The sequence below is a fragment of the Callithrix jacchus genome, chromosome 9 (genome assembly GCF_049354715.1).
Source record: "Callithrix jacchus isolate 240 chromosome 9, calJac240_pri, whole genome shotgun sequence".
NCBI lineage: Eukaryota > Metazoa > Chordata > Mammalia > Primates > Cebidae > Callithrix > Callithrix jacchus.
The window spans coordinates 134193188-134215301 of NC_133510.1; the positions used below are offsets into that span (position 1 = coordinate 134193188).

The 22114-nt window shown below is 48.2% G+C and overlaps 1 protein-coding gene across 16 annotated transcripts in view; it reads left to right on the top strand.

Moving 5' to 3' along the window:
• ADGRD1 (adhesion G protein-coupled receptor D1) overlaps positions 1–22114 on the top strand; it is a 180809-nt gene that overhangs the window by 20061 nt on the left and 138634 nt on the right. For all 16 annotated transcript variants that reach the window (XR_013522223.1, XM_078337776.1, XM_054239147.2 and 13 more), the window contains 4 exons: positions 9501–9680; positions 13621–13875; positions 18085–18149; positions 19290–19445. Coding sequence is in view for 15 of the 16 variants with exons in the window: in XM_078337776.1 (XP_078193902.1) it covers positions 9501–9680; positions 13621–13875; positions 18085–18149; positions 19290–19445 (656 nt within the window). In the remaining variant the exon portion in view is untranslated. The remainder of the gene's footprint in view (positions 1–9500; positions 9681–13620; positions 13876–18084; positions 18150–19289; positions 19446–22114) is intronic.

Sequence of the window (22114 nt, forward strand, 5' to 3'; positions counted from 1 at the left end):
ATCAGATGGCCTTCTGTGATGAGGTCATTGTACACGATTCTAGGACAATATGGACTACGTTCCAAGAAAAATAAACAAAAGCTTAGCAAGGCAAAAACATGTGGGAGGATGCGTTTTGGGCTTTGTGGAAAGCAGAATTTTGAGCAATGGTTACAAGGCCCTAAACCATGGTCATGTTTACAAACTCATAGTTTGAGCTGTTCTTGAGTTCAAACAGCTTCATAAACATCCCAGGCTTATTTATTTTTACAAAGTAAAAAATAACCATGGGCTCGCATGTGCTTGGTGGCAGGGGAGAGGATGGGAGAGTAATACGTGCTCCTGGGTCGCCCCTTCCCTGCCTTGGATTTGGGAAGGGCGGGCGTCTCTGTGGTGGCTTTTTCTGGGTTTCTAGGGAGCGACTTCTCTTTGGAGTAGAGGCATCCTGACAGCTCCAGCAACCACACTGTGGTTGGTCTCGTTGGAGGACAAGGATGGTGCAGGTGCCAGGGGTCCTGATGGCTGGGACGATCACAGACTACAAACCTGAGAAGGGAGACTGTGATGGGGTCAGCGGGAAATTAAAGCTACTGGACAGGTTTTATCTGCATGCTGATGTCACACATGAGCAAGCGGCCTTTGCACTGATTCTGGCCTGTGGCTGTGCTCAGTTGGACAGGCATGGGGCTAACATTTTAAAATTAGCTGTCAACATTGAAAAATAGGAGATTTTCACATATTTGCAGTTTTTCTTGAGAAGTATCTCCTGACTTCTCTGGCTGGCTGGAGCTAAGTGATGGTGGTGCTGGGCTTCCATCTCCAGCCCTCCTCAGCCCCCACCAGACTTCTTGACTCTTCCATCCATCTTCAGGTTGAGCAGAGCCTGTCCACAGCATGAGCTCTGGGGCCAGAAGGCCTGGGTTCCACTTCGGGCTCTGACCTGTTCTGTGGGCAGCCACTTCCTCCCTCTGAAAAGTCTTATCTGTAAAATGAGTCAATAGAAGCAGCTTTCCATGGAGCTGCTGTGAAGACTGAAAGAGCTATCACAGTGTATTCGTGCCACATGGTTGGTCTAGCTGTGGAGAGGCTGTTTGCGTTTCTCCTGTGTTAATGATTCCAAGCTTCCCCTTCTTCACTAGGATACCTTTTCTCATAAGAACACCACGTGCCCCTCTGACGGGCTATTGTGGCTGAGCTGGCAGTAATAGCCGCACGCCCGTGTTGAGCCCCAGCTCTGCACCAATCCTTGTTGATTCTGCTCTGGTTCTAATTCCAGAGCATGTATTCACTCATTTCATCCCCCAACAACCTGGGTGGCAGAAAGAGCCATGAACTCGGGCTTCGTGTCCCACTGTGGACAATTTCTTGTGTGTCGTGGTTAAGTGGAACTCGTAAGGTATTTTTTGTGTGGCCACTTTCTTTAGAGCATGACCAGATGTAAAAGCCGGAGGTGCGGTGGCTCACACTTGTAATCCCAGTGCTTTGGGAGGCAGAGGCAGGACAGCTGCATGAGCCCAGGAGTTCAAACTCATACTTGGTCTCTAATTTAAAGAAAAATAAAAGAAAGGAAATGAAGCTAGGAAACCTTCACTGAATGCTGGCTCGGTGAGAGGATGCTCTCTGGAGGCCTGATGCAGACACAGAGGAGAGGTGGGGCCTTTCTCATTGTGCCTGCTGGGTCTTGAGTTCAGCCTTACCAGGTGACGGGGGGCGGGGGGGGCGCGGCGGTGGTGGCATGAGCCTGCGCAAGGGTCACTGCATGCCTTTCCTGCTTCCTCTGCCATAACCTGGGCTCAGGCGGACTCTCCTGGGGCCCCGATGAGCTTGTATTTCTGTGTACAGGGAGAACGAGGCGAACAGGGAAGAGCTGCCCAGCATTTTCCAAATTAAAGTCCATGTAGCAGGAGTTAGATGAGGTCTTCTCAGGGGGTCCTTGGAACAACTAAAACAAAAATACAATGGGCGCATCAGAAATGTGTTTTTATATATGTTATTTAAGAGATTTCAGTAAGCAGTGAGCTTTAAAAATGGGTTAATTTAGAGGAAAATGTTCCCTAATAATTATGATTCAGGTAGTATTCAGATCCGATGAAAGTTGTGAATAATGGACGCGAGGGAAGCATTGGATTTGCCTTTTTAGATGTGTTACGTGAGCCCTCCTCACACTCACTTCTGTGGGCATGAACATCACCTGTGATAACAAAAGCAACAGTTAGATAGAGAAATGCTCCCCAGCCTCTGCCCGGCAGGCCCACGGCTTTTATATTTCTTACTTCCAAATCCGCATGTGGTCTTTCTTCATATTTTCAGCCGATTTTTAAATAAATAATGTTTTATGAGACAGGGTTGAAGCTGAGAAATGAGGCTGTCCCCCTAGGCCACCCATAGAAGGCAGAGGTCCCTGCTGCAGCCCCTGCTCCAGGCCCTCCCTCCACCCCTGCTTCTTCCAGAGCCTCTCTCTGCTGCTTGTCTGCCTGCCTCCATTCTAGGAGCTGCCGTGGGTCCTGTCTTTTGCAAACGGTGCCTTCTGGCGACGTTTTCTTGAGGTCACTTGCTGCTAATGGGGGAAGCTTTGGAGGACACTGTAGAGAAAAAGACTGTTTGGATCCCTGAACATTCTTGAACGTTAAGCTTAGAAAACACAGTCTGTTTGTCCAATACTCAGGATTCTCTGTTTCAACTCCCCTGACCAGTGAGCACGCAGGTGGGGAAACTGAAAATAGGAAGGGTCCCTTGCTGGAATGTTCTAGCACCTTCTTTTACCTACCTGGAGACTTTGAAGGCTCAGCTCAAGTGTAACCTTTAGAGGGATGAGCTCTCGTCCAGGTGAAGTCCTCTGTCTCACGCCCTCGTTGCTCCCTCTACATTTCTTCCTAGAGCTTGCCCCGCTGATGATGGCCTGTCACTTCCTTCTCCCTTACTTCAGCTCAGTGAGGATGAGCAGAGTCTGTCTCGCCACTGCTGAGTTCTCAGGGCCTGGCACAGCATAGACACTGCACATTGAATGCATCTCCATCCAGGGAATACTGAACAAGGGCTGCTCACGACTCCTAGAGAAGTCATTTCTCCAACCCTGACCCTATAGTCAATACTGACCATACGCTCAAGCATGTTGCTAGGAGGCAGATCTCATGCGAAGTTTCTGACCACCGTGAAATAAAGTTAAATCAAAGAAAACTGATTGCATAAAATCCAAAAAAGGTCATTTTCAGCACCAACGTGCAAATCATTAGGTAATTCTTTCTTGCTTGCTCTCATTTCTTCCTCTGATTTATTGCTATGTCAGTTAAGATAATGTTATTTAATATAACAAGTAAAAGCATGGACAGTGGCAGAGAAGCCCATTCCATTGTTGGACTCCTCTGACTTTTAGTGTCTTATTTCTGATATTGGGCTAAATTCTGTCCCAAGTAACTTCTGCCCATTGCTTCAAGTTCCAGCATTACTGGAAGCTCCTGGTAAAGGCAGCCTCCTTGATTAGCTCCTCAGCTTCACCTTCCTCCCTCTGTGAATGTTTCCCTCACTTTTTTCTCACACACATTAGGAACCTCCTCTGCTTATAAACCCTAGGAGGCTCCTGAAGTCCCGAAGCAGCTGGAGCATCTGCGAATGGCCCTTCCCCTCTTCTCAGCTTTGAGTTGACTTTTTTCCCCTTTGCATTCGTTTCCTAAATGTAAAAAGCTGTCAATGATATGCTAAAATATTTGCAGGTGGAGTTTCAGGATAGAAATTTCCAGAGGGACCTGGGGGACAAATGGGGATCCAGTTACCGTCTTCCTCAGGGGATCTGGGGTCAGGGGCTTGGAGGCCTGTGAAGCAGGTGATCCTCAGAGAAGCATTCATTCAATGCACTCCTTGAACAGATGGGGAAACTGAGGCCCAGAGAGGATGCAGGATGAGCCTGAGCTGCACGATACTGTGGTACAGTGCGTCTCCAAGCACAGCTCACAGGGCCTGGGCACCAGTCGCAGGCTGCAGACTGTGGCAGTTCCCAACCCCAACCTGGACGTGCTGGTTCCAAGTCTCAGTGGACGAGGCCCGAGAATCCGTGAATAGCTTTTAGCCATTCTCCCCAGGTGATTCTCGCATCTCACATGACACCACATCCCGGAACTGGCTGCGGCTGACTGTACCTGCTTGGGTTGGTGGGCGCTGTGTTGATCTTCTGTTTTTATAGTGAGACTCTCTAGATTGTCTCCAGCCAGGTGGGCAGGTCCAAATACCCTAGCCCACCAGGTTTTCAGAAATGGAGCCTCTCATGATGCTTTTAGTGTTTCTGTTTTAAAATTAACATTCCACTCTGGTGGGCACGATGACTCATACCTGTAATCCCAGCACTTTAGGAGGCCAAGGCAGGAGGATTGCTTGAACCCAGGAGTTTCAGAACAGCCTGGGGAACATAGGGAGACCCTGTCTCTACAAAAAAAAAAAAAAAGAAGTGTCCAGGCATAGTGGCGTGTGCCTATAATCCCAGGCTGAGGCAGGAGAATCGTTTGAACCTGGGAGGCAGAAGTTGCAGGGAGCTGAGATCACGCCACACAAAGTGACACTGTGTCTCAAGAAAAAAACATTACCAGGGCATGCTGGTGTGCACCTGTGGTCCCAGCTACTCAGGAGGCCGAAGCGGAAGGAACACTTGAGCCCAGAAGGTCAACCCTGCAGTGAGCCATGATTGCACTACTGCCCTCCAGCCTGTCTCAAAAAGTTCAAATTTTATATATGGGAAAGTTTTATTTAAAGACCTATACTTCTAACTTCTCTTAAAGTATCAGAATTCCTCCCCTGCACCCTACTGGCAGCAGCCAGTCACGGGTAAGGAGTGACCCTCCCCCTTAGGCAGGGCCAGCCTTTTCCAGATGTCCTCAGCCTGCAGGACTCTGCTGTCCCTTGCTGCAGCTGAAGGCAGTGGCCATTCCCCAGGATGGCCTGCATGTGGCTTTCTTGGAGGAGCAGGGAAAGGGGAAAGAGAAAAATTTCTTATTCCCATGGGGAAAGTGAGTGGTCCACAGCCCCAGGCATTTCAGAAGCGATTAAAGTGGGTCTTTGGGGTGGGGGAGGAGTGAGAATTTTAAAGACTCAATATGCAAACAATTGTCTTCTCCAGGTCACACCTGGCACAGGACCAGCAAGGGGCAAAGCCATGCAGCTGGAAATGGGCTCTGAGTCTCACATGGAAGCCTGTGGGAGGTGCAATGTCATGGCTGTTTGGGAAATGCCGTGGGCTACAGGCTGGTCTGGGTGCTCAATGGCCATCAGATACTGTCCCTGCCTAGCTCTGGCTCTGTTCTCAGTCACAGCTAGCTCTTTGGGAAATGCAGTGGGCCACAGGCTGTCCAGGTGCTCAGTGGCCATCAGCTACTGTCCCTGCCTTGCTCTGGTTCTATTCTCAAGGCTGCTTTCCTGGTGTGCAAGCAGCATCCGCTCAGAAGCTCCAAGTTCTGGTTTTGCCAGCTGAGCTTGCCCATGCCTGGGCCAATCCTGGCAATTGTGATCGGCCCAGCCCGAGTCAGCCTTGGGTGTGTGGGCTGTGGTGACTGGCATGGGGGCATGGACGCCGGGCGGGCCCACATGCCTGCAGAAGGTTGTGCCCTCCTGGGCCGTTGCTGCTTTGTCGTGTGTTGAGTGCTCTTGCACCGTGCTGGTCTGTGGGCCTGGGAAGAGCAGTGCAGCAGTCACAGCACAGCAATCACAAATGCTGACTCCAGATCCAGGCGGCCTGGGTTCAAGTCCTGACTTGACACAGGCCAGCTGTGTGGCCTTGGTCAAGTTACCTAACCTCTCTGCACTTCAGTTTTCTCCCCTGTGAAATGGGGACAATAGTGACCCCTAATACATAGGTTGTTGGGAAGAGTTAGCCTCGGCCCATATAAGTTCTCATTACCTGCTAGAAATCATCCTTTTTTTTAATGTAGCAGTCTTCACATATGAAGGGAATTAACTTCTCATTTGTTAAATCTATGACACATATTTTTTTCCTAGATGGTTGTCTTCGAGTTTGTTATGGTAAATTTTTTTTTGCCTTCAGAATATTGTATTTATGCACTCAAATTTATTAGTGTTATGACTTCTAGACTTTGATTTTTCCTTTTTTTCATCTTGTGGAGAAAGATCTTTCCTCATTTTATTTTTTGGACATTTTAGGATTCAATGCTCATAACAAGAAAAAAGTCATCAAATTAGTTTGTCAATATTATGATTATTTCTTTTTCCTTCAGCATTTTCCTTGTTTGCATTGATGACCCAACTCCGTGAGGCCAAGTTCCTTAAAAGGCTCAGACTGAAGGCACATTGTGAATTTATGAGTCCATGAAGACATGGATTGATAGTTAAATGTAAGCTGTTGCTCAGGCGGAAGCCATCGTTTGGTGGGCTGAGTTAACTAAAGTGAGAAGCTTGGTTACAGGCACCGCGGATGGCCTTCTATCTACCCTTACCTAACACCACATGGAATTTTTTAATTTTTATTTTTCTTCCTGAACAGAAAGGCATTTGGCCAAGACAGGCTCATTTTGAATTGAGTGAAAGGAATTTTAAAATGCAGCAAAGTTTTTGGAAAAAATTAACTTTCATGAATCCTATTGGGAATTTGTTTCATAACAAAATTTCACAATGCGCTGTGCTCACTTCCTTGTGAAACGGGTTGCCTGAGTGTGGAGAGAAGTGGCAGAGGCTTGGGGTTTGTCCTGGCCTCTGTGCCCTGAGAGCACAAGGTGGATATTGCAGGGAGCCCACTCATAAGGTGAGTTTTGGGGGCGGCACTGGCCAGGTCCCGGGACACCACCGTTAGCTGCCCTCGGCCTCTGGGCTGCCCCCACAGTCACACACTTCCACGGTGACCCTCATCACTGGACACTTGTGAGGGCTTTTTGCTTATCCCAGTAGCCCTAAGGATAGACCCCATAGGACTTGGAGCTGTACTCTGGAGCCTCTCAGGGCTCCACAAAGGTCCAGACCCTTCCAGTTTTTTTTTTAGGTTCTTCTTCTTTAAAAAAAATAAAGTTGAGAAATTCCATACCAAGGTTATAAAATTTATGGTGTGTTTTTCATTCCTACGAAGGCTTTGAACCCATGAAGAGGTAATTGTCATGATATATTGTCACACGACATTTGAAGGACTTCTAACAGATATGTTAGTTCATAAGGCATCACAGAAAGGACGGTTGGCAATGAGACACTGCCTTATACACGGATGACAAATGTCTTCTTTGAATTCAGTGACTCAGTAAGACTGTGCCCATAACCTTATTTCAAGGTAAGGGCTAAAATCTATAAATTTGGCACCATTTATAGAAATAAGGCCCAGGACAGATATCCCTCTGCCTCTCTCCACTGCTCACCATCCTATCATGAGCCTGTTTGGACCAGTACCGGGCATGTGTGCTCTCTCAACACCATTGAGCCCTCTTACCAAGGTGCCGGGGCTGGGCTTGGTGGTGGTGAGACAGCTGGATGTATTTCCAGCCATCACAGGCAGAGTCCAGGCAGGCAGCTAGCATCACACACACACACACACACACACACACACACACACACACGCTTACACACAAAGGCCAGGTGGGCCGATGCTACTGAGGCAGAGAAGTGGAATAGAGACAACTGCGCAGAGCTTCAAATTGCAACGCCAGAGAGGCCCAAGCTCCACGGAGCCTCCAGCCAGGCCCTGCCCGACTGCCCCTTCAGCAGGGAGCCTGGCCCCCAGACCAGCGGACGTGAGTGCAGGACGGGTAGGAGGACTGGGCTTCTGTGCTTCCTCTTTTTTTTCTTGAGATGGAGTCTTGTTCTGTCACTCAGGATGGAGTACAGTGGCATGATCTCAGCTCACTGAGACCTCCACCTCCTGGGTTCAAACCATTCTCCTGCCTCAACCTCCTGAGTAGCTGGGAGATGCATGCCACCACAGCCGGCTAATTTTTGTATTTTTAGTAGAGATGGGGTTTCATTATGTTGGCCAGGCTGGTCGTGACCTCAGGTGATCCGCCCGCCTTGGCCTCCCAAAGTGCTGGGTTTACAGGGGTGAGGCACGGCGCCTGGTCTGCAGCTCCTTTTATTGTAAAAAGATGGAGAAATCGCACATCAGGATCATAAAAATGACAGTTTTTCCATGTTTACATTGGTCATAGTAGGACTTTGAACCCACAAAGGTATAATGTCTGTCATAATACACCGTAATATACCGCCACAGCAGATTTGAGGGATGTTCTGTTTGCTTCTGGTGGCAGAGGCAGCATGAACTAATGAGCCAGCTCGTTCATGCTAATCTGCATTGCTGAGGCCATTTAGTCCACGTGGAACCCCTCCTCCCCGAAGCATGGAAGCATGGGGCCCCGGGGTCAGGACCGACCACAAATGTGCAGACTGGGGTCTTGACAAAGGCTTCAGCTGCTGGCCTCTCTGGATTCAACTGTCGGAAATGAACATTGAAGATATCAAAAACCTTCAAAGCGTGCTTCCCTTTGGCAAGAAATCCCCTCTTGGGAGTGTACCCTAAAGGCATATAATCTGACGTATGCAAAAACATTTGCTTCAAGTTCTGTTGGAAAATTTCTTCAAAAAAGGGAAGAAAACCTTAAGATTTCCAGCAACAGGGTGTTGTTGCTTTAGAAAAAGACCGTGATGCCTGTTTAGAATGCAGCGCTGCACAGACATAAAAATGACAAAGTGAAAGTGTATTTATAGACATTGGAGGAAGTTCATGGCGGAGCAAACTTTATAGAACTGTTGTTTCTAAACCAGTATGCATGAGATGCTTCATGTCTTTGTAAAATCTATTTCTGGAAGAGTTAGGAAGGAGCTACCCTAACCACATTTCTGGAGGAACAGGAGAGAGACCTGAGGGTTTAGGTCTTCACAGTTGCACGCTCCTGGGTGGGACTGCCTGGGGCTGCAGCGATCTTCATCAGTCACTGGTGACCTTGAGTGAACTAGTCTCAGTTCCTTATCTGTATAAGGGGGATGAAGCAAGGTTTTTGTACTTTTTAAATTCATTTAAAAGTCCTAGAAAAGTGCCTGGCGCTGTGTGAGACCTTAATAAACACGAGCAAATATTACTGTCTGGCTTTTCTGAACTGAACATACACTGTCTTAAGAAGGGGGACAAAATGCTTTCCGAATGAAAAATAAAAAGCAGGCCGGGCGCGGTGGCTCACGCCTGTAATCTCAGCACTTTGGGAGGCCAAGGTGGGAGGATCACGAGGTCAGGAGATTGAGACCATCCTCGCCAACATGGTAAAACCCATCTCTACTAAAAATACACAAAAAAAATTAGCTGGGCGTGGTGGTGCGTGCCTGTAGTCCCAGCTACGTGGGAGGCTGAGGCAGGAGAATTGCTTGAACCCAGGAGGCGGAGGTTGCAGTGAGCCGAGATCGTGCCACCGCACTCCAACCTGGCGCCTGAAGACAGAGATTCTGTCTCAAAAATAAATAAATAATAAAAATAAAAAGCCAAGAGAACCATGTGCTTCTGAGAAGTCAGGTCCCCTGCCCTCTGTGAATAACTGATCTTTTGACTTTCCTCTCCTCAGGGGTCACATTTTCCTTTTTCTGGAAGACGCAAGGAGAACAGTCTAGACCAGTCTCCTCTGCGTATGGGGGACAGGTCATCTCGAATGGGTTCAAGGTCTGCTCCAGCAACGGCAGAGGCTCCGTGGAGCTGTACACACGGGACAATTCCAAGACATGGGAGGCCTCCTTCAGCCCCCCAGGTAAGTGACAGCATTGGCGCCAGCGCAGCCCAAGGAGCCCAGGGATGCCGCTGCCTCCTGGTACGGGTGGGTGTTGAGACACAGATGTGAGGCAGGAGGCCAATGAAGGTCTGAAGTGGAAGCTGGAAAAGGGAAGCAGGTGGCTGGGGACGCAGAAGAACTCAGGGTGGCATGGGGTGGGGGCGGATAGGACTGGAGCCCAGCAGGGGAAGGGCAGAGGTGGAGGGGGCAGCACAAAAGCCTAGGATGGTTTCCTTCAGTAGGGAACATCTTTGACATATTTAAGGGGAATCCATTTTCTGGCTCTGGAGGCTGCATTGCCCAGTTATTAAAAAGCGTGAACTCTGGAGCCAAACAGCCTGGATCAAATACTGCCTCTGTATGCTGGTAGTTGTGTGAATCTGGGCACCTTCCCTAACTGCTCCGTGCCTCAGTTTCCTCATTCATAATATGACAGTATAGCAGAGTCACATCACAGGGTGACTGTGAGAACTAAGCGGGTTGCTCTGCATAAAGCCTGGCACAGAGAGTCTGGAAGGCGCTCGGTGTGCTCGGACCAGCTTAGTGGGGGCAGTTCAGCAAACATCTACTTAGAATTTCCCATCTGTGATCCCTAAGGTCAGAAATAATCTCTGCCTCCCTACTCTGACACAGAACCATCTGAACCTTGTCCGTGACCCTCCTGTTCCACTTGCTATCAGAGTTCTGATTGTAAGTGTCTTATCTCTGTGCTCCTGGGGCTGATGGAACATGGTTTCAGGCACTCATTAGGTTCTTTGACCTTGAACATGCTTTAAGGTGAAGTATGCTCAACCCTGGCTGCTTTTCCACCCAGGGAAAGGGCGAGAATGAGAAACACTTCTGGCTGGCAATATCTTTTCCTTTGTGCATTGAAGGTGTTTGTTATTCTTGCTTTCAAACTCAGGGGCAATAATACTTTGGACTGACCCACGATCCAAGCGTTCTCCAGAGACTCAGAATTATCAGAAAGTTGCACAATCTTGAGCAAGAAGCCCTGATGTCATTCTGGGTGATCTATGATGCAGGGCTGGCTGGAGGTGATGTGTGTCCTTTAAAAGGGCTGCCCTGTTCTTTCCAGCAGCAAGCTCAGGAGGACGGCTTACCACGAACACTGTCAGAACAAAGGGGATCCTTTGTGGGGGAATCGACAGTCAAAATATCATGACTATTCTTGTTGAGGGTGTGTTTCTTTTGCCAGAGAGAAGAGTAACACAAAAGCTGGTTGATGGAGGTTCCTGAATGAGCGGGGAGATTGATCTTGCCCAGCAAGGCACTGCCATGGTGGTTAACATCATAACGCCCTAGCTTCGAACAGAGGTTGATGCCAATGGCCTGTGGGCTGAGTTGGGTCTTTATATGGGTTTTAAGGTCCTATATTGTGATTGCCTAGGCTGCGTTTGTAAAAAAAAATTTGGAATGATTTATGATCATTAGTTATGATTTTATTTTAAAATTAAGATTTTCCGATTTCTCTTGGCAGTAAAAAGACTGGCAAGGCAGGGTCTGCGTCTCCCGTGTTACTGATAGGTGGGGGCGAGTAGGGGCTGCCTCCTGGTGATGGGGCAGCCACCCTTCACACTCTTGTTCACTGCAGTCAGCACAGAAGCCGCGTCCTCAGGAAAAGCCAGTTGCTGTGCTTACCCCCTTCTTGGCCTCTGCAGACTGGGTGTGTGGGCGCCACGGAATGCCTGTATTGCTGTTACTGTTTTTTTAGAACAGTTTTAAATTCACAGAAAATTGAGTGCATAGTTCAGAGAATTCCCATTACCCTCCACCTCCACACATGCACAAACACCCTCACTATGGACATTTCCCCCACCAGAGTGGTCCATTTGTTACATTTGATGAACCTGCAGTGACACATCATTGTCACCCCAAGTCCATTGTTCACATTAGCATTTACTCTTGTTGCTGTATATTGTATGGGTTGGTGAGGTAGATCTTTTTTGCCCATTTTAAAAATGGGATTGCCTCCCCTCCCCTCCCCTCCCCTCCCCTCCCCTCCCCTCCCCTCCCCTCCCCTCCCCTCCCCTCCCCTCCCCTCCCTTCCCCTCCCCTCCCCTCCTCTCCTCTCCCCTCCCCTCCTCTCCCCTCCCCTCCCCTCCCCTCCCTTGCCCTGCCCTGCTCTGCCCTGCTCTGCCCTGCTCTGCCCTGCTCTGCCCTGCCCTGCCCTGCCCTGCCCTGCCCTGCCCTGCCCTGCCTTGCCCTCCCCTCCCCTCCCTTCCCCTCCCCTCCCCTGCCCTGCCCTGCTGGGTCCTCCCCACTCCTCCCCTCCTTTCTGACAGGGTCTGCCATCCAGGCTGGAGTACAGTGGTAGAATCATAGCTTACTGCAGCCCTTATCTCCTGGATTTAGGGGATCCTCCCACCTCAGTTGCCCAAGTAGCTGGGATAGTTTTTAAAAGTTTTCGTACAGGTGAGGCCTTGCTTGGTTGCCCAGGCTGGTCTCAAGCTCCTGGTTTCAAGCAATCCTCCCATCTCAGCCTCCCCAAAATGCGGATTTTGTTTTCTTATTGTTGAATTGTAAGAGTTTTTTGTGTCTATTTTAGATAATAGTCCTTTATCATGTCTTTTGCAGATATTTTCTTCCTATCTGTGGCTTGTCTTCTCATTGTCTTGACAGCATCTTTCACAGAGCAGAATTTTTTAGTTGTAATGAAGTCCATCTTGTCAGTTACTGCTGTCACAGATTGTGCTGTGGCCATCACTAAACCCAAGGTCATCTAGATGTTTTTCCTCTGTTGTCTTCTGGTGGTTTTTAGTTTTCATTTTGTATTAGACCTGTAGTCCATTTTGAATTACTTCATTTAAAAGACTCTTTGTTTGTTGTACTGCCTTTTCCCGTTTGTCACGGATTGGTTGACTGTATTTTTGTCGGTCTATCTCTGGACTGTGTGTTCTGTCCCACAGAATGCCGCACCATCTTGACTACTGTCACTTTTTATAGTAAGTCTTGGAATTGAAATTGTTCCTCCTTCAATGTTGTATTGGCCCCTCTGACTCTCTCCTCTCTCCATAGTTTAGCAATATCCACAACATAACTTGATGAGATTTTGGTTGGGATTGCGTTGAAGATATAGATCAATTTGGGAAGAACTGACATCTTCACAACATTGACTCTTTCTATCCATGAATACGGAATATGTCTCCATTTATTTAGTTTTTACTTAATTTCTTTCATCCGTTTTATAGTTTTCTTCGTATATAGCTTATACCTGTATTATTAGATTTACATGTATTTCTTTTTCCTTTTTGGCACTAATGACAACGGGAAAGGTTTTACAACTGTGAATTGTACTTGTTTGTTGCTGGCAGATAGAGAGCATTGACTTGTACGTTAGCCTTGTAGCCTGCAATCCTGCCGTGCTCACTCACTAAACAAGTTTCAGTTCTGTTGGTGCTTTTGGATTTTCTCCATGGACAGTCACGTCATCTGTGAATCCACATAGTGTCATTACAGCCTTCCCAATATGTCTGTGCGGATTTTCTTCTTTGCCTCGTTGGCATTAGTTAGGACTTTGAGTTCAGCGTTGAAAAGGAGTGGTAAGAGGAGGCATCCTTGCCTTGTTCCTGACCATTTTATTCTTCACTGAGCTTCTGGTCTGATTGGTTGGCACCTGTGCTCTGCTCCTTTTCAGATATTTTAATCACATTTACATTGGTAACTACTATGTTAATAACAAGGAGTCTCCTTGAACTGCTTGTGGAATTTAGGGCATGGGGATAAAAGGATCATGTCTTTCCTCCGCTCCAAAGGACGGTGAAAGTTGGGTCTGTGCTAGACCCTGTATGAGGACTCACCAGAGTTGATAGTGATTCATCATCTTAAGAAAGAAGGGTGTAGCTATAAGCAGGAAAACCCCATGCACGGGGAGCTCATAACCACGGCACTCAGAATGGCGATCTTCACTCTTTTCCAGGCCCCTATTGGACTCATGTCCTGTTTACATGGAAATCCCAGGAGGGCCTGAAAGTCTACGTCAACGGGACCCTGAGCACCTCTGACCCGAGTGGAAAAGTGTCTCATGCCTACGGGGAGTCCAACGTCAACCTCGTGATAGGGTCTGAGCAGGACCAGACCAAGTGTTACGAGAATGGCGCTTTTGATGAGTTCATCATCTGGGAGCGGGCCCTGACTCCAGATGAGATCGCCATGTACTTTACTGCTGCCATTGGTCAGTGAGTGTGAGGGGCGGGGCAGATCAGCTGTCTGTTCCCAGGTGTCACCCTGGTGTCTGCCTCCCTTCCCAGCATTCCCCTCTCCCACTCTCGCGTTCCAGCCATCAGCACTGCCGGCATGATGTGTCCTAATGAACCTTATAAACACAGCTGTGTGTAGAACACCTGCTCCCTGAGGTAGTCACTAGAGTGACTCTGAGATGAATATTGTTCTGTTGATCATCCTGGGGCACCAAGGTGTATGTGACAGAGGGTTATCCAAGGTTTTGGATAGCAAATATTCCAGGTCCATTAGTGTTTTTGATCAGCAAATGTTAACCGTGTGCCTCCCAGGGGCTATACTCTGATGGGCCCTTGGACAGCCCCAAAGATACCTCTTCCTACTCAGCACAAGGCAGTTGTTCAGGGCAGGGGCCTGTGGGTAGGTGGACTGGGGTTCAAATCTTCATTGTGCCATAATGAACCGTAAGACTTTGGGAAGTCATTTTTAAAAATTGAAGTCAAATTCATATAACATAACATAACCATTTAAAAATGAACAATTCAGTAGCACTTGGTACCGCCACCTCTACCTGGTTCAGAAACATTTCATCCTCCCAAAAGGGAACCCCAGACCCAATAACCAGTCACTCCCTATCTTCCCTCTCCCAGATCCTGGCAAACACTAATCTACTTTGTGTTTTTACCTATTTTGGAGATTCCACATAAATGGAAATGGGTACTGTATAACCTTTTTGTCTTAATCTCTCACATCAGTTTTGTTTGCTCTGTAAAATGGATAAAAATAATACTATACCCTCTCTGGGGGTGGTGTTGGGATGATAAAATGAGAAAAGGCATGTAAAGCCATTAGCACAATGCCTGGCATATGGCAAGAATCCAGTGGTTCTTAGCCACTTTTAAATTGATATTCAGCTTCTCCTCCAGTTCTGCTTTCATTTTGTCCCCAAGTGAATGCACCAGAATGACAGCATGTAGGCACTCACAAACGTGGCTGCTGCTTCACTGGCACTCAGCGCAGCGGGGGTCAGGACCAGGAGGGAAAGACCTGAGTTCCTGCCTGCCCTTGTGCTGCTTCTGATGTCGAGTCCCTCAGTTGTTAGGATTCTATTGATTGCATGAGAGAAAACCCAACTCAAAATAACTTCAGCCAAGAAAGCCATGTGTTTCTTTTTCCTCTCTTGCAGTGGAAGCTCCAGGGGAAACTTTGTTTCAGAACTGGTTTGGTCCAAGTGCTCACTTGATGTGAGTGGGAATCTCAGCATTTGACCCTGCCCTCTTTTGTGTTAGCCTGCTCCTGGTGCCAAGGTGGCTGCCATGCTCTAGGGTTGCATGCTTAGACCTCAGCGGCCTGTGTAGAAGAGAAGGAGCTCCTTTCTCTTAACCATCTCCCATGTTGGGGCTGGGCAGACTCCTCATATTGATCCATGAGTCATTTTCTGCCTGGGTGTACGGAATGTGCTGACTGGCTTAGGCCTGGGTCGTAGTCTCCCACCTTCACCCTCCTTGAAATGGCAGGAGGTCAGCTTCATCCAGAACACGTGAAGGAGAGGGGACTCCCAGAGGATGATCAGGGATGCTGGTCTCAGAAGGAATAGATGCTGTGCAGGCAAAACAGCCTGTGTCCACTGCAGCCTCTGCCATTTATATCTTCCAGCTTCCACCAAGGAAAATGGAATGCATTCCCTTTCCCAGCACTGACAGAAGGGCAAAATACAGTGTCCTTCAGGAAAAAAAAGGGATCAATCTACTGCATTAGTTATCACTTGTATTTATGTTATGAAGAGCCTCAGACAAATCCTGCCCTCCTCACAGTTTACTTGTTTTAGTAACACAGGAAAGAGGTGCCCTTATTTCTGTTTCTTGTTCTTGTCAGAGCAAACCCTCATTGCCAAAACACCCCTGGCCCTCTGTGTTTGAGGGGTGCTATGTGATTCTTTGGGGGATTCGGAAGAGCTTTCTATTAACATGTTCCTGAGAGCACACACCCTGTGCTCTTCCTGAACTAGAACTGGATCTACCAGATTCCTATCTCACCTGGTGACCTGGTCCTGAAGACAAGGCATATTATGTAAAGCATGTATAAGAGAATGACCCCTGAAGTCCCTGGAAGGCCTGTGTGGGGCCCAATGTACCACTGCTCAGTGAATCCATTAAAAAATCTGGAGACAACAGATGCTGGAGAGGATGTGGAGAAATAGGAACACTTTTACAGTGTTGGTGGGAGTGTAAATTAGTTTAGCGATTGTGGAAGACTGTGTGGCGATTCCTCAAGGATCTAGAAATAGAAATTCCATTTGACCCAGCAATCCCGTTACTGGATATATACCGAAAGGATTATAAATCATTCTATGATAAAGACACATGCACACGTATGTTCATTATGGCACTGTTTACAATAGCAAAGACCTGGAACCAACCCAAATGCCCCTTGATGATAGACTGGACAAGGAAAATGTGGCACATAAACACCATAGAATACTATGCAGCCATAAAAAACAATGAGTTTATGTCATTTGTAGGGACATGGATGAATCTGGAAACCATCATTCTCAGCAAACTGACACAAGAACAGATAATCAAACATTGCATGTTCTCACTCATAGGCAGGTGTTGAACAATGAGAACACATGGACACAGGGAGGGGAGCATCACACACTGGGGTCTGTTGCGGGGGATAGGGGAAGGACCGTGGGAGGTAGGGAGGGATAACGTGGGGAGAAATGCCAGATATAGGTGATGGGGAGAGGGAGGCAGCAAAGCACCTTGCCGTGTATGTACGTATGCAACAATCCTGCATGATCTGCACATGTGCCCCAGAACCTAAAGTGCAATAAAAAAAAGTAGGTAGAACTCATTCTTTACATGAAGATCTGTCTGCATTTGAAGCTGTGCTGGGACTGTAGGTACCCAGAGGGAGCCTTTTTCTGAGTGACCTGGCCAGAGGTGACACCCTCCTCTAATCTCATGAGCTAGAGCCGGCACCGTTTACTGACGGATCCATCCAGGTGTGGTGGCCTTTGCTGATACAAAGGCACAGTGCTGACCATCTGCCACCCTGGTCAGGTGTCCCCCCCCAGCACTGGAATGGGCAGCAGCTCTTTCTGTAGAGGAGGAAGGAGAAGGCTGTGTTCAGAGCCGTGCAGTCTGAAAGTGTGTATCTTTAGACACGAGAAACATACTCAGCACATGGGAACTGGGACTGATGGGGGACCTGGCAGATTCTCATTTTCATTCCAGTCTCTGGTCATCACTTGCAAGGATGGGCAGGATATCTGGAGTGATTTCACTATCACTCTGCTTTCTGGACACACAGTTAAATTTGAGTTGGACATGACTCCTCTGTAACTCATTGGCACCTGAGGAGTGAATGTCACTCTGACTTGGAGAGCAGAGCAGTTCTGGGGTCCAGTTCTCTCTGCAGCGTCACACCTTCTGCGTTCACCAGCGGCTCAGCCCCACCCAAACCCAAGGGCTCAGTCACTCCTGCAGCCAGCAAGGGGTGATGATGTCATTTCCTCAGCTCATCTAAAGCAGCTTCAAGAGATTTTCCAGAAATGAAGTAGGATATCAGGTTAAGTCTGTGTTCTCATCAGGAAATAGCAGGATTAGAAGTAGTTGGGGGTGAACAGACAGAGAACAGCAACTTATGGCTTCATCTTTAGTCTTTATGTAATTATTCATAATTAACCCCATGGGATCTGAGTGCAGAGAATAACTGGAATCCTTGCGCTAGAAGGGGCTCAGGAAGAGTTTTCTCTACCACTTTACTGGGGTCTCTTGTCACTTCATTGATCTCAGAGGAGGACACCCCCAGGGCTCCTGTCTGTGCCGGCCCAGCGAATTGCAGTGCTCCTTATTTTATCTCCAACCAGTCTGGATGCAGTTGAAATCTATTTCAGTTTATTTATTTGAAATTGGTAATCCTTGTATAAAATCATCTTTTAATATGCTGACTTGCGTGAGGGGTGTTCAAAAGCAATTTAAAACACAAATGGAAAACAGTGTGACCTGGGGAAATCCATACAGTCTATCATTCAGCTGATTTCCTAGCCCATAATTTATCTCCAGCAACATCCTCAAAACATTCTCAAACTCTTTTCCATGTGTCTGAAGCCAGTATGTTTTGTAATAAGGACAGGTCTTCCCTGGGGTGAAAAAAAGTGACCATGTTTTAGTCCTTAATGCAACGTTTTCTTTTCTAGGAAAGCATGCTCTATTGTCTTCAGCATTGCCAAGCCTCCTCCTGACACCCACAGCAAAGCCCATGGTGAGCTGGTGTATCCTTGTCCCCCTGCTTGCTGACATCTTTCTGCTTGGGCTATTTGCTTGGAGAAGTAAAATTCCATTAGGTGCCTGGGCTCTCTATTACCAGCAGTGCATTGTCTGGGAAGAAATAACAAATGGAGGGAAGCCAACAGCAGCACTAGTTCTTTGTGCTAAGAGTGACTGAAGGAAAAACTCTCAGTTCCTGTCACCAGGAACCCAAGGTGCCCAAAAGGAGAAATGCTGGGCTCGTTCATGGGGTAGTGGGCAATGTGAGTGGGGAGCGAGGAATCCACCCTGCTTGGCTTCTCCCTGTGTTCTTTTTGTTTGATGTTAGAGGAAAAGCTCTATTCATATAGAAAAATTGTCATCTGGAATTAGTGTTTGTAATTAAAGGACTTTCTGTTCTTGAGAAAGTTAATACAATAGTGAGTGCACAGACTCGGACCCATCTACCTGAGTTCAAATCCAAGTTCTACCACTTATTTTTGTGTAAGCCTCTCTGTGCTTGGTTTCATCCATCAAATGGGGACTTATTTCATAAGGTTGTTGTGTGGATGAAATATTAATATAAGCAAAATATTCACAAAAGTGTCAGGTACATAGTAGGAGCTATATGACCATCATGGTATAAAAACATTTGACCAACTGGGCGTGGTGGCTGTGCCTGTAGTCCCAGCTGCTCAGGAGACTGAGGCAGGAGGACTGCTTGAGTCCAGCCTGGGCAGCATAGTGAAACCTCATCTCCATAAATAAAAAAAGAGCATCCAGGCACAGTTGCTCACTCCTGTAATCCCAGCACTTTGGGAGGCTGAGGCAGGAGGATCACTTGAGGTCTGGAGTTCGAGACTAGTCTGGCCAATATGGTGAAACCCTGTCTCTACTAAAAATACAAAAATTAGCCAGGCATGATGGTGCACGCCTGTATTCTTAGCTACTCGGGAGGCTTAGGAAGCAGAATCGCTTGAACCTGGGAGGCAGAAGCTGCAGTGAGCTGAGACTGCACCACTGCCCCCTAGCCTGGGCAGCAGAGTGAGACTCAGTCTGAAAAAAAAAAAATAATAAAAGGTAGGACACATTACATTTCTGCATAATATTTTGGTTTTAGTTCTTAGTCGAAACTCATGTTGTCAATTTCTTTCAGACGTCCACAGATGCCTACCATCCCATCATAACTAACCTGACAGAAGAGAGAGAAAACTTCCAAAGTCCCGGAGTTGTACTGAGTTACCTCCAAAATTTATCCCTTAGCTTACCTAGTAAGTCCCTCTCGGAGGGGACGGCCTTGAATCTCACCAAGGTAAGGCTATTTGATGTCTGTTTCTGGCGGACCGGGGGTAGCACAGTCACCGGGACCATAGACATGTTTTGTTTGACCTACATTGAGTTTAAAACAGCAGGAACTTTCACTTCAGAGTTTGAGCTTCAGCCTTCCCATGAAGGAACAGCTGGTGTGGCCCTTGTGGCCAGCTCTGTAGAGCTCAGCAGAACCTCCTTTAGGGGCACTTGAGCCTTTGCTGTGATTTCTCAATGCCCAACCTGCCTGGTCTCCCCTGTGCAGCCACCTGGCTCCTGTGGGCATGTGGGTTGGCAACTCCTAGTCTAAATAAACTCTGTTGCCTTCTGGCAACAGGTAAAAGGTGGAGGGGCCTCACTCGCAGATCGAGTCATGGGGCGTGGACCACAGCCTGTGCACAGTAGGAATCCCCAAAGCTATCTAAACACTTAGAGACTGCAACATTGATGGCATTAAAATCAAGATGTTTCCTCTTTTTGTTCCTCCAAGTCGTTTCCAGTTGAAGGCAGAGGTTGGTTGTGGGCTCTCATGGCCTTGCTGTCTTCTGTTTCAGGGCTAGGGCTCATTTTTGCTGATGCAAAGACAGAATGGGTATTGAGACTGCCTCAGCTTGAAAGCACAGTGTATGGGTTAGGAGTAGGGTATATGGAGCCCCATGGCCACATTGACCTTTGATCTGCAGTTACTCTGTGCCCTTGGTCAAGTGAGAGAGGTACCATCTCTGCCTCACTTGGCTCCTCTGAGATGCAGAGGAAATAACAGCACCCACCTCATCGGGGATAAATGGGTTCCTCCGTGCACAGATGGGTTCCTATGGGCTGGGTAAGTGGTGAGCACTTTTTAAGTGTGATTTCCTTGCTGAAGATGCACCCAAAGAAGCACATGCAGAGCCTTGTGTTCAGGGACCTGAGACATCTTGGAATGGCGGGAGGTTCCCAACAGCTTTTCTGTCAGATAAGAGAAGTTAGTCTTCTCAGATTTCATTCATTCATTCATAGAAAATGCTAAGTTCTGGGGATTCAGGATGACCAAGTGCCGCTCCCTGCTTTCAAGACACTCAGGGTTGAGGGGGTGATGACAGGTCACAGAGTCTGAGAGGGGCTTTAAAGGGAAGCACACGGAGCTGCGGGACTCAAGAGAGACCTGGCTTTGACCCCAGCTCCACCACTCCTGGCTTGGTGTCCGTGGGCAGAGTATTCAAGCTTGGCACACCCGCTTGACCACTGTGACGGGGACAGTGAGGTTGCCCACATCTCTCAGGTGCTTCTGGCTGTGAGAAGCAGGGCCCTCTGCTCAGTGGACTTAGACTTCCGGCCATGTGCTTGCTTCAGGCAACAGGAGGCCCAGAGGTGGGAACCCTAGGATTCACGAGCTCAGTCTTCACTCACTGCAGGGACTGGCCAGCACCGCTACAATTCTCCTTTCCTTTTCCTGCCCAGCTGCAGGCTCCCAGCGCCCATGCCTTACCCTAGCACGTCCACAAGGGAAAGACTGGGTCAGGAGACTCCCTCCTTGTCAGGGGGAAATCTTCCCCATGTTCCCTTTGCAGAGTTCCCTTCACATGTCATTGGCCAGAGCTGGGTCACATGACCATACCTGGACCAATCACTAATCAAGGGGAGTGGGATTGGCCCCTGGCTCAGCCAGTCATGAAGGAGCTCTAGGGTGGGGCCGAGGCTCCTTGTGGGAGCTCTTCCCAGAAGGCCAAGGCTCCAGTGTGGGAGCTCTTCCGGACTCTGAAGGGAATGGCCCACCGGGTGTTAGGTGGAAAGAGCAGGTGTGGCGTGGTGGCTCACGCCTGTAATCCCAGCGCTTTGGGAGGCTGAGGCGGGCAGATTGCCTGAACTCAGGGGTTTGCGACCAGCCTGGGAAACATGGTGAAACCCTGTGCCTACTAAAATAATACAAAAAATTAGCCAGGCGTGGTGGTGTGCACCCATAGTCTCAGCTCCTCGGGAGGCCGAGGCAAGAGAATCACTTGAACCGGGAGGCAGAGGTTGCAGTGAGCCGAGGTCGCACCACTGCACTCCAGCCTGGGAGACAGAGCGAGACTCCGTCTAAAAAAAAAAGCAGATGTCGACAAGCTGGAAGGTCCTTACGCATGTACACACAAGACCAGGTGTGAGGTGTTGGGACAGGGCTTGGTATATAGTAAGTGCTTTACAAATACTGACACTTTCGTTTCTGTTGTGATTGGGCTATAAGGCGTCACTGTGACAGGTGGTGCCTTCTGTGCAGTTAGCACTTAATAAACAACCACACTCTGGGGACTAGTGCCCTGCCTATAGTTATGGAATGCAGTCGGGGCTTAATACTCACTTTGGGCGCTGGCGCCCTCCCGGCTAACCAGTCATGGTATACAGTTGGCACTCAATAAACACCCATTCCTGGCACAGACGCTCTCCCCTCTCACTAGCTGTGGTACACAGTTGGCACTCAATAAACACCCACTCTGGGCCTGGGCGCCCTCCCCTCCGACTAGCCGTGGGTACCCTGAAGCATCCTCAGGAATGTGCAGCAGACACTTAGTCCAGGCTCCCTCTGTGTTTCTTGGTGTCTAGGTTAGGAGGGAGTCCAGGCGAGATTAAATAATTAGATGATTGTTGATTAAACACCTACTTATGGGTGGGTTGCTTCATTAATTATAAAATGGATGGCTTAATGAGCCACGG